The sequence below is a fragment of the Phocoena sinus genome, chromosome 7, assembly GCF_008692025.1.
Source record: "Phocoena sinus isolate mPhoSin1 chromosome 7, mPhoSin1.pri, whole genome shotgun sequence".
Taxonomy (NCBI): Eukaryota; Metazoa; Chordata; class Mammalia; order Artiodactyla; family Phocoenidae; genus Phocoena; species Phocoena sinus.
In genome coordinates, this window is record NC_045769.1 from 28866261 (window position 1) to 28883986 (window position 17726).

General features: G+C 35.5%; 2 protein-coding genes across 10 annotated transcripts in view; one reads left to right on the forward strand and one right to left on the reverse strand.

Moving 5' to 3' along the window:
* Window positions 1-17726, forward strand: part of METTL21A (methyltransferase like 21A) — a 42850-nt gene that overhangs the window by 13928 nt on the left and 11196 nt on the right. The window lies entirely within an intron of this gene.
* CREB1 (cAMP responsive element binding protein 1) overlaps window positions 4208-17726 on the reverse strand; it is a 56830-nt gene continuing 43311 nt past the window's right edge. For 7 of the 9 annotated variants that reach the window (XM_032637621.1, XM_032637620.1, XM_032637622.1 and 4 more), the window contains one exon: window positions 4208-10443. In XM_032637621.1, coding sequence (XP_032493512.1) covers window positions 10299-10443 — 145 coding nt within the window. In that variant the 3' untranslated portion in view covers window positions 4208-10298. The remainder of the gene's footprint in view (window positions 10444-17726) is intronic. The other 2 variants (XR_004350748.1, XR_004350747.1) reach the window with 1 other exon arrangement.

Sequence of the window (17726 nt, forward strand, 5' to 3'; positions counted from 1 at the left end):
GTGAGACTATATCTGGATATTGTAGCGCATTGTCCACTACAGATGTCAACGAAGTTGTGACACTTTTTACTTAGGAGAAAAGGATTAATTTATCCCATAAATGTGCATTTTAAGCGTGCTTGTTTTGCCTTCAAGTTAAGGATAGAAATCTAGTCTCTGTACCTACTGTACTAAGCCTTGATCCTCACATTGCTCAGTTTCTTCAAACTGTTATGCAGTTAACTTAGCCAGTGGGTATCAGTAACTTTCTTCCCAGTTAAAATCAAATACCATGGCCAAGATGCTAAGTTAAAATATACATCAGATTCTTAGAACTAAAACTACAAAGTACGCCGTTGTCTTCTAAGTAGTTACCTCTTAAGGGTATCTTGCTTTAGTTCATGATAGAACCATCTGAATCCATGGCACCATCTTCAGATAGTTTCTAGCGGTACATTTATTCTTTTATACTAAAGGATCAGAATTATAATCAATCAAAATACTTTAAGTGAACTGAACACTAGATTGAAAACTGAGGGGGGAGTAACATTGTCTGAAATGTTTCATCTTACCAAACAGTTTATGCTCCAATAAGACAAGGACCGTACTTCATATTTATATTTCAAGTGTTAACAGTGACCTCTTCATAAAGGGAGTTCAATAAACATATACTCATGAAAAATACAGATTCCTTTACAGATCAGTTACCTTATTAAATTGCCTATTCTCAGGGATATCAAAATGTAAAGCATATTCTCAGTAACAAAATTGTTATGAACTTATATAAAAGATTCACTTCCAACATCATTTGTTTAATCTCTATGCTTTTATAGTGGTTGATAGAAGCATTTTCAGTCATTTTTGAAATCAAGAAACAAAAATAACAGTTTAAGATACCTTTAAAAAAATTCAAGCACTCTATTTTTTTGTTTTGGCTGCACCACCGGCTTGGGGGATCTTAGTTCCCTGACCAGGAATCGAACCCCCGCCCTCGTCAATGAAAGTGCAGTCTTAAACCACTGGACCGCCGGGGAATTCCAACAATTTAAGATACTTTTAAAAATCACTTTTTCATGTACCAGTATTGGTTAGAGGTCCTAGATATAGTTGGTGAAACAGACGTGTGATTTATTTTAGTGTCAGAGAAAGTCGTAATTTTTCTGCTCCCCAGAACCTCTACCAAGACAGAAGTAGCATTTTCAAGTTCTTTCACAAGAATGAGGTGAGACACTACAGCGAGTATTATTTCCCTGTTGTGGGAAACTGGAGACTTGGGCTCTCTTAGCACTGACGTGAACTGCAGAAAAAGCAGGGCAGTCCTCAGGGTCTTTTTTTTGCACTTTAAAAATTGAGGATTTGTTAGCTCAGAAGTTTCTGCTCTAAAAATCACGCTATGCTTTTCTTTCTACAACCAGAGAAGGGTTAAAATTTAACACTAGAAAGTATGGCATACTGAAAAATTGTTTCCTAGCTGAGAACAACTGTTTCTCAGGGAGATTAGAAGGGAAAACAGTATAACAGAGTTGAGAAAAGGAAGGGCCAGCTTTCTTTTTTGTAAGTTTGTGTAAGGCTGGTTCTGCTACTTCTATTTTTTTTTCATATAATATATATATGAAGAGAGAGACTATGAAGTTTAACATAAAAAATACTAACCAACATGACATTTTTATTAATTTAGCAGATTAATACTGCTTAGGAAACCACCTCCAAATATGAAGAAAACCATACTTAATAAGTTTCCACTTTTCAGCATCTATCCTGGAGATACACTAACTTGTATATATCTATACTAACTTGTATATATATTAACAGTCAGCAGTTTCAAGCAACCTGAATGTCCACAAAAGAGGGTATTGGTTAAATAAACTATGCTGTATCTATACAATGGAATACTTCACACCTGTTAAACTGAGGTAGATATACATATAGTGAAATACAACTATTGCCAAGACACATTCAGTGGAAAAAAAGCACCATTTATATAAAAAAGGGAGAGGGAGGAGAGAAAAGACATTTACATTTGTGTGTATATGCACAGATTGTCACTAAAAGGATACACAAACTCACCCATTTGTACTGTTTAGTTTTTTTTTCCAAATATACATATTACTTAAAAAAACTAAGTTGAAAAATATGAGGACATTATAAAGAAAGTGAAAAGAAAACTTACAGGATGGGAGAAAATATTTGCAAATCATATTATCTGTTAAGGGTCTAATAAGCAGAGTATATGCGGAACTCATAAGACTCAACAACAAAAAAACCATTAAAAACTGAACTTGGACACTTCTCCAAAGTATACAAATCGCCAACAAACACATGAAAAGATGCTCAATATCATTAGTCATTAAGGAATTACAAATCAAAACCCCAATGAGATACCACTTCACATCCATGAGGATGGCTTTACTATTTTTCTTTAAAAAAGCAAAATAACAAGTGTTGGCCAGGATGTAGAGAAATTGGAACACTCATACATCACTGGTGGGAATGTAAAATGGTACAGCCAATGAGGCAGTTTGGCAGTTCCTCAAAAAGTTAAACAGAATTATCATATGACCCAGCAATTCCACTCCTAGATGTATACCCCAAAGAATTGAAGAGAGACCCAGAACAAAAAACTTGCACATGAATGTTCATGGAAATAACTGCAACGTATAACAGATGAACAGATAAATTGTGGCATATACCTACACTGGAATACTACTCAGACATAAAAAGGAATGAAGTACTGATAAATGCATGATTATGTGTAATATCCAGAATTGGTGAGTCTACAGAAAGACTGGTGGTTGCCAAGGGCTGGAGAAGAAAATTGAGAGTGACTCTTTACCGAGTACAGCGTTTCATTTCGGAGTGATGAAAATGTTTTGGAACTAGATATAGGTGGTAGTAATACAACATTACGAATGCACTAAACGCCACTAATTGTTCACTTTAAAATGATAAATTTTGTTACGTGAATTGCACCTCAATCATAAAAATTACATTCAAATGCCTGGAAATTACCTTTCCTCTTCACTTGTTAGGCCCTCATTAGAATCCTAAGCCCCAGTTTGGTCAATATACTTAAGAAAGTTGTCAAGAAATTAAAATGCAGTGAGGGGAAGGATAATACTGATTAAGGCAGGGCTTTTCTGGGTTTTTGCATTTAGTGGATAATGGCAGCATCTGCAAGACGGAGAAGAACCAGCCAAAGGAAGAACAGATTTACAGGAGTAATTAAAAGTTCAGTTTGGACCTATTGTTTTGCAATCAGAGTAGAGATGACAAATATGAGTCTGGAATTCAAGGCGAAAATTGTATAAACGTGTTAGAATTGTTTCCTTGGCTGTGTGTCTTAGAGCGTCTTGAGGACAGGAACTTCTGTGCCCAGAAATATGTTCTCAACAGGTACGTATTTGTGAAACGAGCAAGTGACAGCAAAGATATGGATGGAGAGAAAATAGGCACTCTTTGTTTTACTGGCAGTCCAAGCACCTGAACACGGTTTGCAAGGAGGGTCAACACAGGTCCCAGTTTACTCAGCACAATCCTGGTTTACACCTCACCCTTTCACTCTCAAAAATGTCTATTTGTACAATAAATTACGTGTTACTCTTTGTAGAAGAAAAAAAAGGAATACAATTCATGTAATTCCTTCAATACAATGGCAGAGATAACAGGCTTAATAAACATCGCAATTAAAAAAATTCCTTTAGAACGCAACTGCTTATTTTCAGAAATTGAATCAATAGTACAGGAGAGAATCTTTTATTCTTGTGCTTTAAGCAAAGAGCAGATTAACCATATCTCCTCTCCTTTCCTTCCATTTTATGGTCACAGAACTTGAGAATTACAGGGGGAGCCAGGAAGTCATCTGTCCTTATCAGTTCTTCCAATGCAAAGATGCGTTTTATGACATTAGAGACAGCTGGCCATATGTCTCCTCCCATTGGTCGTCTCAACAGGGGAGTAACATCTCCAGATCTTCAAATAGGCACTGTTTAATCTTACTGAAAAAAGAAATCTTGTGCTAAAAACTAGGAATACAGTGAAATTAAGTAACTAAAGATATGTTCTTGTTGCTTGAGTTAGTTTTCTGTTGCTGTGCACCACAAGCTTGTGATATATTCTAGCATAACTTTTGCCCTTTAACAAAAGTAATAAACCAAGTCCACAAAATACAGCTTGACACAACTAGCGAAAACCACAATGTAGAGATCCCATCCCAAAAAAGAGACTTCCGGAGTTTTTAAAAGCATGTTTATGTGACTGCACATAAATGTTTGTGTAAAAAGAATATTATGACAGTTGATACCACAAAGATTACAGTAAGAAAAAGCACTTTATGACAATATTTCACAAATTCACAAGGATCACTTTAATATACAAAGCAATTGCTACCATTCTGAACACAAAGCAGCTAATATGTACATAGTGTTAATAAAATCCATTATAGCTCAGTACATTTTTCTTTTTACACAGATAAAGCACAAAAAGATTTAGGTAAAAAAAAATTAAAACAGGGATGTTTCTAGATTGTAGGGAATTTTATTAGAAATGTATTTCCCTCACTATAGTTACTTATTTAGTATTCAACTCCAATAGCAACATCAGAGTTAAAAATCAATACCCTGTTTTGTGCTGATAGTTTTGGGGGGAGGTATTCTTTACCCCAATCCTCAAGCAAAAACCAAAAAAATAAAATAAAAACAAAACCAAAACCCAAAACCCAAACAAACACCTTTCTCTCTAGAAACTTCCCTGATTATTTTGTTTCTAAAGTTTCAAGTGATACAGCTAGGTTAGAAATAATTCCTCTTCTTGGGGGGGATGACAACTGACGTGACAAATCAGTCGGGGATTTTACATGGAAAACGGCAAACTAGCACTCTTCTTTGCCATCCTAACCTATACTCACAGAAAAATGTTGACGAATTATTTCCCACTTTTAATATAAATAATTTTATTACATACACAAATTGGAGTGGCACCTGGATAAAAGTACAATGTCTATAAAGCATATACCAATTCAGTTTTAAAAAAATAAGAAAATAAAACCTCCCAAACACAACGATAGATCATTTCACTCAGCCAACTAACGTTAAGATCATTATCTGCAGGGATTGTCTTCCTTCCCTACCAATTTTTAAACTACTTTAGATTTACTCTCACATCTCTGAGATGCTCCTCAGACACAAGCTTAGAAATGCCATACTTCTGTAGGCAAGTATTAAATAATGCCTCTATAAAGTAGGTAAAATTTGAATTTCCTACTGTATGACCCTTTCAAAAAGACATTTCCTGAAGACTGTTCATTTTCCTTTTACTTGCTGGTGAGAATAACTCAAAATGTATCGTGTTTTACCCAGCTAGGACCTGTATGCACAGTACCAGAATGCAGACAGGTCAATATTTTCTCTCTGTGCTAAACAACTCAGCCTGTTTATAATATCAAATTGCTTCACAGGCTTTGTTCTATTTTTTTCCTATTTTAATTTTTTTAAAAAATAAATTTCAAGCTAAAACACCTGAAATATAATTCCTCCATTCAAACGTTATCTGGTCCCTCTTAAAGTTTGCCCCCTGAGGACACATACAAAGGCTTAAGCTACATTCACTAATCAATAAGAACTTATCATAAGCAGATGAGACAGATGGAACTTCAGCACCCTGTTTGATTTATTTGAAATTCTTCCATACTGACTCAGCTTCATGATATGTTCGACCCCTCAGGGATTAGTGCCTCTCTTAGCCGTTGATTTTAGAAAGTCAAGGAAACCAGTTCCTAGTACATACAGTGACTGTGCAGTCAACTTAAAAAAGTCAACGTATCAACATTAAAAGTATTCAAAATGTATGTAAGCCACCCAACAAAAAGTTCTAGTTGTGCTTTGTACAACTGAGTGAACAAATTTATACCACAATTCTTCACCTACAGGCTTACTTAAGCATACCTCACTTTTCCCCTCCTCATCTGAAATCAGTCAAATATGTTAACAAAGACAATTTAAAGTGAAAAAATTTAATCAAATTAATACATGTGTTCTCCATGATAATAATGATTAATTGCCTTGAGAAGTCTCTTACTGTTCTAGACAAATTCAAGGATATCTTGGGATTCTATAAACAGTATTAATGTTGGGGTGAGGACAGTCTTACTTAAAATTGGAAATAAATATTCACGAGTTGCTTTTCCTTCTATCTTTATCCATGATGAAAGACAATAAAATAGGGTTTGAACCCATCTTTTAATTAACTGGGCTAGTCTATTCTAATTTCCTGATACTCTTCTTTTACAGCATTTATAAGGCTAGCCTTTAGGTGTTAAAATATTTTAATCAATGAAAAAAGCTGCCATAAAAAAAGCCACATGATTTGAAGAGAGGAGAAAGACATAAAAAGTCAGATGACAATTAATTGATGAGGGAATTTCTCAAGTTTGCTAATACCCAAACAGGGTCATTTTTAAAAGTGCAAGTTACACCAAACATTTACAAAGAATATAATGTAAAAATAATCCAAATAAATATACAACTTTTGTATTAAGTCAATGGGAAACAATATACCAACAGCTTTCAGGGTTACAATGGCAACAAATAAAGCCTCTTGGAAAAACTGAAAAGGTGTGTTAACAGTTGTCTCTAAAACCCACTTTAATTCAAAATCTTAACTTTAAGATATTAGCCTTATTTTAATCCTGCAAAATTAAGCAGGCTTCTGATCTTCAAAATAAAGAGAACAATATATGCTGATAGCTGACTACAGCTGATCACAGAACTAAAAACATTAAAAATGAAATCTAGATTGAAGTCACTTAAAGTAAGTAAAAGCATCCTGGTTTAAACAAACTTGTTTCTTCCTAAGCCTTTGTATGATTCCACATGTCACCCCAAATGGTCAAAAGGATCAGGGATTAGGCCTGAGAGACAGAGATAAACTTCAGCCAGATGACTTCTGATCGGACAGCCTGTCTGACTGGCATTGTGCTTTCAGATACTAGCACTGCTGCTGACTTGCCATCAAGATACATTTTCTGACAAAAATCCCTGCTCAAATGAAAACACCAAAAATTCTCCCCCAGGATGATTTTTGAAAAATCAGTGGTACCTTTTAGAAGCTATCTTCAAAATGTTCTTACCACTGTTATAGCTGCCAGAGACAAAGCACAAAAACCAAATACTTTTTTGTAGGGGGGGTGGTGGTGGTGGTGGTTCAAGTGACTAGTAACTTAATATTTAAAAGTATCAAGCCAAAGAAAACTGACAATTAAAAAAAACCAGGAGATTAAAAAACATCAATCATGAGTGCTGGGGTAATTCAGTCCAAGAAACTACCAAAAGTGATGCAATAAAATACACAAAAATGTAAAATTTCATCTGACCTCAGTATACTATAATACTCAGCATTCCTGACTTAAGAGCTCTCAGAGCTTCAGATTATATACTGTATGTATGTATATATATATATATATATGTACACATATATTATACAAATGCCATTCCCCCCCCCGCCAGGAATATCTAAATCAACAGAGCACCTATGACAATATTATGGTTGCCAATATGGTACTTGAGTTTGAAAAATGAACTTAAAAATTACATCTGATATCAATTTTTAATAATGTGAACACATTGGATCTAGCCCTTTCTAAACCACTTTTCAGTTAAACACTATCAAAGCTTGAAAACTCATAAGAGCAATATATAAAAAATAAACCCCTCCCACTTCATTTTTATTAGAGTTAATCTGTCCTATAGATAAAAGTGCCACATGGCCCTATATTCGCAAAGTGAGCAATACCAAACTTGCTATTTTCTAGGCAAATCAGTAGCATATGTACAGATTCCTATGATGACATTTTTATTCCCTTTTGGCCAATGAAGAGAAAAAACATAATGTGGCCACATGTTATTGGCTATAAGATTTTTAAAAATTATGCTGTTTTCTTAACAAAGATTCTCAAAGTTGCATGCTTAAAAACAAACACCTTTTTCCCAATTCTCTTAAAAAAAAGTTTGCTCAAAATATGCTTAATTTCTATCTGTATAAACTGAAATCTTCAAATCTCTCCAAGGGTCTAAACAGATTTAGCAACAGAATACATTTCTTACCTCACCATTAAGTAACTGACTTCAAACCAGTGCAATCAGTCTTTTATAACTTATAAATTCAGCCAGCTAATATGGATGTGACTTGCCTTGATTTATCAGGGACTAAGAGGACCACCAACTTTCTAATTAAATAGAAAGCCTCAACTTTTGAAAACATTTAACTTGCTAAATACTAGGCAATTTTCATTTATAAAGCTTATGACTTTTAAAATGTTCAGGTCTGACATTCTGCCTCAAAGAAAGACTTCTAGTTTGTGAACAGATTTGTGATTTTGCTTGGTTTCTATTAAACCAGTTTTGGAAAATGACACATCTATGCAGGTATACAAATAATTTTTACACTATAACTTTCCCCATTAGCTCAGCAGGATAAACAACAAAATTTACAGTCGTTTGAAAGCCTTCTTGAGAATCTGGCGAACTGTCCAGATATAAGACTACATCACTCAATTCTTAGAATGGTGCTCCTTCATAAACTCTGTTCATCCTTGAAAAAAGACAACGGTTTGTTACAAATAAAAATATACCATTTACAAATATTAATTAAAAATCTTACTTTTCAAAATGGACTCAATAATTAACACCCATATCTGCATATTTTGTTAACACATTAACAAACTTAACTTTTAAAAACAACCCATGACTAAATATAAAACATTAAATTCTAGACTCTCTTTTAAAAAAGGAATACCTTCTCAAATGAGAAATTATAATCTAATATTATGTCAATCTCCAATTTTTCAAATCCACCTCAGTCTTATTTTTTTTTAAAGGGTAACTTTTAAATTTATCAAGCTTAGTGAATAAAATGAGTATTGGTAATTAAAAGTAGTACTGGAAACAATGTGTGATACATACAAATACAGACTGTTATAGGTAAGGAATTAAAACAGGTAGCTCCTTTACAGAATAACAAAGGGTATATAGCATATTGGAAAGCTAAAGCATAGCTATCCTTTCTATCAATAGAAGAAAACAACAAAGATATGTTTTGCAAGAATGACAATCCAAATATTGTAGTACAGCAGTCATTCAAATATGTCTGAAGAAAATTATTTTCCTTGTGCATATCTAATACTGTACTTTAAAAGAACTGTATCCTTATAACTTCTTTCATTAAAAAATTCACTACTCTGTTAAAGTATGTTAATACGGAAAAGATTTAAAATCAGTATTTTTCTACAACACATAACATTTTATAAACAAATACAGCACTTTGCTTTAACATCTTGAAGGCTTTCCTGTTGGTGGTATAATATAAGTGCAAAGGGGAACAGTTTAATTAGAAAAACCTTTTAAAGTAAATGAGTGACAATATAAATATTTTTGAAGGCGATGACGAAAACATTTATTTAAAAACCTTGTTATATAACTCAAGGGATTGGTTTACTAATGAGCATCTTTTTACTAAGAATTTAGTACTAAACTAAAACAAGCTTTGTACTTTTACTTACTTTGATTTAATTTTAAATCAAATACCATGCTTTTTCATTCAGTTGGTTACTTCTTTTAATGTATTCAAAATGTTGAACACATACAGAATTGAATTAAGAAGCAACAAACTGCCCTATGGAAGAGCTGTAGTTAATACAGAATATTTTTAAGAACCAAGGACAAGTTTTCAGTATTGAAGAGAATGTACATAGAAAGCACTCCAAATTCATTCTTAATTTCTTCAACACCATCCTAAAATCCTTTTTTTAGAGGGTATGTCTCTTAACAATCTTACATAATTCACAATGAAAATGTGAAAACACGTCAATTTGGCAATCAACACGTCTTCATTGCACCTACTTACTTTATGCATGCGGCCCACACATTACTTCAGCTCAAGAGGCTGGGGTAATTCTGTCCCTAAGGCAATCAAGGAGCTCAGCACAAACCTTGAAATCATTTAAAAAAAGATTTTCTTTTCCTCATTTCCCCCATCAATTTACAAGTAAACAAATTATTACTTCTTGAAGAGGGCGGGGGATAAAAAGCAGAAGTCTCTTCATGATTCGTGGTGCTGAAAATTTCTTGAGGGGAGAAGTGGAGGCAGGTGTTGGAGCATTCACAGTTTAATGCAAAAGCACAAACGAATGAAAATTCTGTAGTTGCTTTCAGGCAGTTTTGCGCATAGAAAAAAAGAAATGTTTAGAAAATAAATGTTTATTTCGTCTTTCTGGTTGTGGCCAAGCCAGTCCTTTTTCCACCATAATAGGTGAAAATTTAAATCCCAAATTAATCTGATTTGTGGCAGTAAAGGTCCTTAAGTGCTTTTAGCTCCTCAATCAGTGTCTTGTTTTGGTTTTCAAGCACTGCCACTCTGTTTTCTAGACATTTCACATATTCTTTCTTCTTTCTACGACACTCTCGTGCTGCTTCCCTACAAGCAAAAAAGGACAGGAAAAATTATGCAACATTTCTGTATCATTTATTTTGCGTTAGATAGACTACATTAAAAATAAAAGATTTAGCTCAAAGCAACAAATGTTTTAATATATTATACATTAGGCGTTTGAGAAAAATAAACAGAATGACTTGGAAATTGTCTAATGTAAAATTTTAACATACGATAGAAAGTTGATTAAAAAAAATTCAAAGCAACAGTTTTAATTGATGGGGCAGAAGGGTGGCAAGCATTTTCATACTAAATTAAGAATTACTATATTTTGGAGTAGAATACAAAATTGAAATGAGCTTTAAATAAAAAATAAAAAGAACTCTTTAGCTTGGAGAGTGCCTCTTAAAGTTTCTCAAAAATTTCGATCTAAATATTTTTAGATAGAATGAAAAGATTCTCCTAGTGGATTGTATGGGCGAAATGACAGATACACAGAACAATGAAGTATGCTAGACACCCCAGAAACAAACCTATACAAATACAGTCAATTAGATTTTGACAAAAGTACCAGGGCAATTCCACAGAGAAAGGATAGTCTTTTTAACAAATGGTGCTGGAACAAACAGGTGTTCATACAGAAAAGTGAACCTTTTACACATTTCACACCTTATAAAAAAGTTAATTCAAAAGGGATCACAGACCTAAATGTAAAACATAAAACTATAACATTTGATACAGAGCAACTGGAACTTTCATACATTGCTGGTAGAAATGCAAAATGGTGCAGCCACTCTGGAAAACAGTTTGGCAGTTCCTTATAAAGTTAAATATACACTTACCATTCCATCCATCCAGGCCACTCCTAGATATTTACTCAAGTGAATTGAAAGTTCATATAAAAACCTGTATGTAAGTATTTATAGTAAATTTATTCATAATCCTCCAAAACTGGAAACTAAGATGAACTTCAAGGTGAATGGATAAATAAACCACATCCATACAATACCAGGGATAAAACTAATTCCTGATTCATGCAACACTATCAATGAATCTTAAATGCACTGTGCTAAGTGAAAGAAGCCAGATCCAAAAGGTTACATACTGTTTTTATATGAGATTCTGGAAAATACAAAACAAGAAGATGGAAAAGAGTTCAGTGGTTTCCAGGGCCTGGGGGAGGGGGTAGAGGCTGACTACCAAGAGGTATCACAAGGGATTCTTTTTAGAGTGGTGTAAATGTCTGTATGGCACTGTGGTGGTAGACACATAACATTTTATGTCTGTTAAACCCCACAGAAATATACAGCACAAAAAGTAAAGTAATGAAAATTTGAAGTAAAAAACAGGATATCGGGGAATCCCAGAATTGAATGTAGATGTTGAGAAATCTAACTGTACTATAAATGTTTACGTATATGACATAAGAGGGTGGAGAAAAAAGCAGCAGAGCTAAGTAACTTTGAAAACAGTGCTTTCACTGGTACTTTGAGGCTAAAAACAGAAAGAACTGTACATAAATGCTATATTATAAATTTGTTTCTCATAGGGGCACAAGTTGGCAATTATGAAACTATTTTATATACTAGAGTTTAACAAATACATAAATAAACCATCTTTAGTGGGAAGCCAAGTTTCTGTCAGAGAATGAAGTTCAAATAAGCAAAGGGGGGAAGGGAAGGCTAAAATAAGCCCTGTGGTTACAGAATAGAGTCAGAGGGATCAGTACAAACATATTTATTATAGTAATGTACACGTACAGAAATATAGTTATGTGCATACATGGGCCAGTGTACACGCACACACACACACACACGTGTATATTTCCTAGCTCTGTCCTTTGAGAGGGCCTGTGAAACCTCAGTAGCAAAGAGCACAACTACTGCCTGATTTCTAAATACCATTTTCCAATGAAAGAAACTAGGACTCACTGAATAAATGGCTGATTTCAAGGCTAAAGCAGGGAAAACACAAGATGAGAAGTTGAACCCAGATGATCTTGTAGGGCCAGAAAGTAAAGATGTGCTTGAAGAAAAATAAGATGCCATCTAAAGGACACAGGAACCAACTTGTAAGAGCTCCCGATGGCCAAAACTGGAATAATCTTATCATAATAATATTGAATTATAGCCCAAAGAATATAAGTATCTATAAGACCGTACTGATATAAATAAATATGTGGGGAAGGGAAAAATTTTCCTTATAGAAGAATTCCAGTTAGTAAATGTAGAAGGGTTGGGGAAATAGAAAATCCTCATTAGAATATCACAGTAATAATTACTGCAGGAAAGATTCCCCTGTGAATACTAAAATTAGTGGGGAAAACTTGAAAGAGAGAAATAAAATATTTGCATAGTCTCCAAGCAACTCTGCGAAAGTAACACCAATTACCATGTTGGTTTTCACCTATGACAAGTTCTTTGATACTCTCCTTTCCAGGGTTTAATTCTCCTCTCTTTCTAAATCTGTGACTTGCTTCTAAGGAATAGTGTGTAAAAAGAGAAAAATGGTAACTGCAGTGGGAACACATGGACAGCACTTTAACCAAGTGATCAAAGTTAACATTGCCAGTAATGAGTCATGCTGGTATGTGCTCCCTGATATGAAGTGACAAGAAGGGCAGACTACATCTCTGTGGTATTCTTCCCCCAAATCCATTACCTTCATCTAATCATAATAAAAACATCACACAGGCCCAAAGTGAGGGATATTCTGAAAGAAACTTAACTACTACTCTTCAAAAGTGTCAAGCCCATGAAAGACAAGGAAAGAACTGTCACAGATTGGAGGAGATGAGGAGCCACGATGACTAAATGCAATGTGGTACCCTGGACTGGATTCTGGAAGAGAAAAGGAATAGAAGTGGAATAACTGAGGAAATTCAAATAAAATGGACAGTGCAGTTAATATTATTATACCACTATAAAAAATACTATGTTAATTACTATACATAGTATATGACAGAATGTTAATTTCATAAGTTTTGACAAACACAGCCTGGTTATGTAATATGCTAAACTTATATAGAAAGGTGGATAGAGAGTATCTGGAACTCTGTTCTATTTTTATAACTGTTTCCATAAGCTAAAATTATTTCAAAATAAAAAATTAAAAACTGTATACTAAAAACATATTATTTATCTTTGCACATATATATTAGGGGAAAAAAATTATACTCCAGAATGTTAACATTTTGGGTGGCACAATTAGTGTTGAGTAAATATTTTAGCTTATGTTTTCTAATGTGCTTATAATGGAGCATGTTTTACTTCTGTAATAAAAATAAATAAAAATGGGATAATACATATTCTTTGGTAACCTGCTCTTTTCCACTATGAACATCTTCCCATCTCAATAAAAACACATCTGCATTATTAACAGTTGGTTTTATACAGTTGAAAGGATGTACCTTAATTTATATAGCATACACTTTAACTGGTTTGAATTTTCAGTTTTTTTTACCCCATTTCTAATACATTTTCTTTGAATCTACTTATTTATATCCTTATCAGTCTCCTGACTTTGTTAAAATGTTTCTAGTTTATTGTTTGCTTTGCTACTTTACCTTTTCCGTGGCTAATCAGAGGTTTCATATTTTTAGATGGTCAAGCCTACTTATTAACCTTTTCCTTCATTACTTCTGCTCTTAGGAAACCTATTAAATTCTTCCTGCACTCTAAAATTGTAAGACAGAGGTGCTGGGTTGTATTGCTTCCATAATATTTTACTCCTCCCTCCCTGTGGGAAGAGCACACCATTCCCATTTCACTGATGTTGGGCTTGTCCTAGCCTGTGCTTTGGCCTATGGTACCCGAGTGGACAAGATGTTCACCACAATCAAGCAGGTGCTTCAAAAAGCATTTCCTCTTTCCCTTTGCTACAATAATGACAGGACTCAAAGAGGTGCTCCTCCTTTGGCTGGGAGCATGTGGAGAAGAGCCATACCATGACTTGCAGCTGCCAAAATGTAACATAAGTGAGGAAGAAATTTTTGTTGTTGTTGGTTTTTTTTAAATAAATAAATAAATTTATTTATTTATGGCTGCGTTGGGTCTTTGTTGCTGCACGTGGGCTTTCTCTAGTTGTGGCGAGCGGGGGCTACTTTGTTGAGGTGCACGGGCTTCTCATTGCGGTGGCTTCTCTTGTTGCACAGCACGGGCTCCAGGCGTGCGGGCTTCAGTAGCTGTGGCGCATGGGCTTAGTTGCTCTGCGGCACGTGGGATCTTCCTGGACCAGGGATCAAACCCGTGTCCCTTGCATTGGCAGGTGGATTTTTTTTTTTTTTAAAAGAAGATGTTGGGGGTAGGAGTTAATTAATTAATTTTTGCTGCGTTGCATCTTCGTTTCTCTGCGAGGGCTTTCTCCAGCTGTGCAAGTGGGGGCCACTCTTCATCTCGGTGCGTGGGCCTCTCACTATTGCGGCCTCTCGTTGCAGAGCACAGGCTCCAGATGCGCAGGCTCAGTAGCTGTGGCTCACGGGCCCAGTTGCTCCGTGGCATGTGGGATCCTCCCAGACCAGGGCTCGAACCCGTGTCCCCTGCATTAGCAGGCAGACTCTCAACCACCGCGCCACCAGAGAAGCCTGGCAGGTGGATTCTTAACCACTGCGCCACCAGGGAGGTCCCTGTTGTTCTAAGACACTGAGGTTTTTTGCGGTATGCGGGCCTCTCACTGTTGTGGCCTCTCCCGTTGCGGAGCACAGGCTCCGGACGCGCAGGCTCAGCGGCCATGGCTCACGGGCCCAGCCGCTCCGCGGCATGTGGGATCTTCCCGGACTGGGGCACGAACCCGTGTGCCCTGCATCGGCAGGCGGACTCTCAACCACTGCGCCACCAAGGAAGCCCTATCTTCATTTTTGAGTAGATGGCAATTTGAATGTTATAATTTGGGGAATCACAACTTTTTCTTATCAAGTTTAGCAGACAGGCTGTGTTTGAGGCACACAGGGACGTCTATCCTAGTGAATATGTTCAGGAGGAGAGTGCTTCTCTAACTTTTCCACCTAAGTAACCATAATGGCAGAGGAAACTAAATATGGGAGCACAGTCCAAAGCAACTGCTGCTGGTGTGAATTATATCTTTAAGTTTACCTTAAAAATGTTTTTTCTCTCAAATTTTTGAGCCAAATAAATATTCAAGGAAAGCATTCCATGTTTGCCTCTTGATGCTACGTACCTCCAGCACACTGCCATGTGTTCTTGTCTGAGAGGCAGAGCAGGAGATGATGGTTGAATCTGACAGGTAGCAGGTGCACAGGCTTTGGTGCCAGAGCAAGGCTCATATCTCAGTGCTACCCATTTTTTAAAAGGTGTGACCTTTGGCAAAATATTTACCTTCTTTCTGAACCATATCTCCTCGTAAAGTGGACATAAGCTTCTCTCTCACTGTGGGCAGAACTAATAAAATATGTAAAGAAATGAGGTATCGTGTCCAGCACATACCAGGACCTAAATAAATAATATCTCAAGGGAAAAGTCAAAGTTGGAATATATATAATTAGGTGGTATCAACATATAGGTGATGCCTGAAATACATAGGTATGGATGAAAGTTTCAAGGGAAAATTTGAAAAGTAGTCAGAAAACCAGGTGAGTAAGCCGAAGAAGAGTTTAGAGAAATGAGCAGTCAAAAGTGTCAAATACTCCCAGTAAAGGTAAAATAAAATGAAAAGAGAATACTAGATTTGCCAAATGGGAAGGTATCTGTACCTTTTTATAGACACTGGAGTGGTATGGTGGGCACAGAAGCCAGATTCTAGTGAATGGAAGTTGAAAAAGTAGAAGCAGCAGATATCTGGGAATAAAGGGAAAAGGAACTATACCAGAGTCAATGGGAAGTTTCCTTATAGTGAAATTAAATCCAAGCCAAAGTATTTTATTAAAGAGTTCACAGTAAGTCAGGTGGCTTCCCTGAATATCTCAAGCAAGCAGAGGTTGTTAGGAATTGTAGCTATGTGTTCCCTGTCCCCAGCTTGGCGTGTATGTGACTGGTGTGGGGGGGGGGGGGGGGGGGGTGGTGGCGGGACTCATAAATCGCACAAAGAGGAAAAGGAGAATTTGGTATGCCTGTCAAATTAATGTGCTTTCATAAATGGGCAGCCCTCTATACACCAGAGCAGACAAGAAGCTGTAGTGCTGCCTCCTCACTCACTACAATTAAGCTGCTTCTTAAGTGATTTCTGTGTAAGGGGAAAGGTTTCTGTTCCATAGAGCCAAACTACACAGACAAAATCTGAAGTCCTTTGTTGCTTTCATAATCAACAGATGTATTTTTTACCTGACTGCTCTGTTGTGTCTGCTGAGAACTGGTTTCTTTAGTAAATGTTGTCGTCTTAAACTTTATAACCTAGCCTTTACTTGAGATTTCTAATCAGACTTGCTTCTAATTTTCAAAAGGGTTACTTACACATTTCCTTACAAACATTAAAAAAGTTTAAAACACAGTTTAATTTATATTTTAAAATACATTTAAATATGAACACAGCTTTTATGCTTCTGTTTATTATTGTAGCTTAAATACTTAAAATCACAGACTGATGGAGCACAAATGAAATAAGTTACTCAGCTTGTTTCCAACTCTTTTCCTAATAATCTGGAAAAAACTGTGCCATTTCTGCCTAGGTGTAATTCACCAACGTTCTATAACAGCTAGGAATATTTTAGGAATGAAAGAGGTTGATCTAAGCTGAAACATGAAATTGCACAAAAACAGACACTTCAACAGAGCACTGCAGTTACAAAGTGCTTTCAAAGGAATTATCTTACTTGACCCACATATTTGACCCCCAGAGCAACCCTCTGGGTGTGTAGTGGGATCCTGTTTTACAAAGGAGAAAACTGAGGTTTAGAAGGTTATGTTCTTCTAAAGTCACAGCAAAAGGGGTAGATCTAGGACTTGAATCCACATCCTCTAAGTTCAACCTCTATGTTTCTTTCACTTTATCACAGCAGTTGAAGAATCTTGAGGTGAAAAGCAGTGGAATATTTTCACTGTTTCAAACTTTTAATATCTTTATTTTCATTTTCTTTGGTTTGTCTTAGGTCATTTCTATATCTTAAGCTAAATATTTAAATCCTAAACTAAATAAATAAAAATACTAAGGTAAATATAAGTAAATAAAATTTTTTATTACGTTTTTTTGATGACAAAGCCATTTACAGCTATGAATTTACTTTATGGGAATAACTTTCCCACATTTAATAAATTTTTGATATGTAGCATTTTCATTGCTGAAGACTAGTTCTATTTTAAGATTTTTGTCAATAATAAGATATTCTTGGCATTAATCTATTTTTGAAGAATCTTTCTTTAGGTGTTAAATTGTTATTA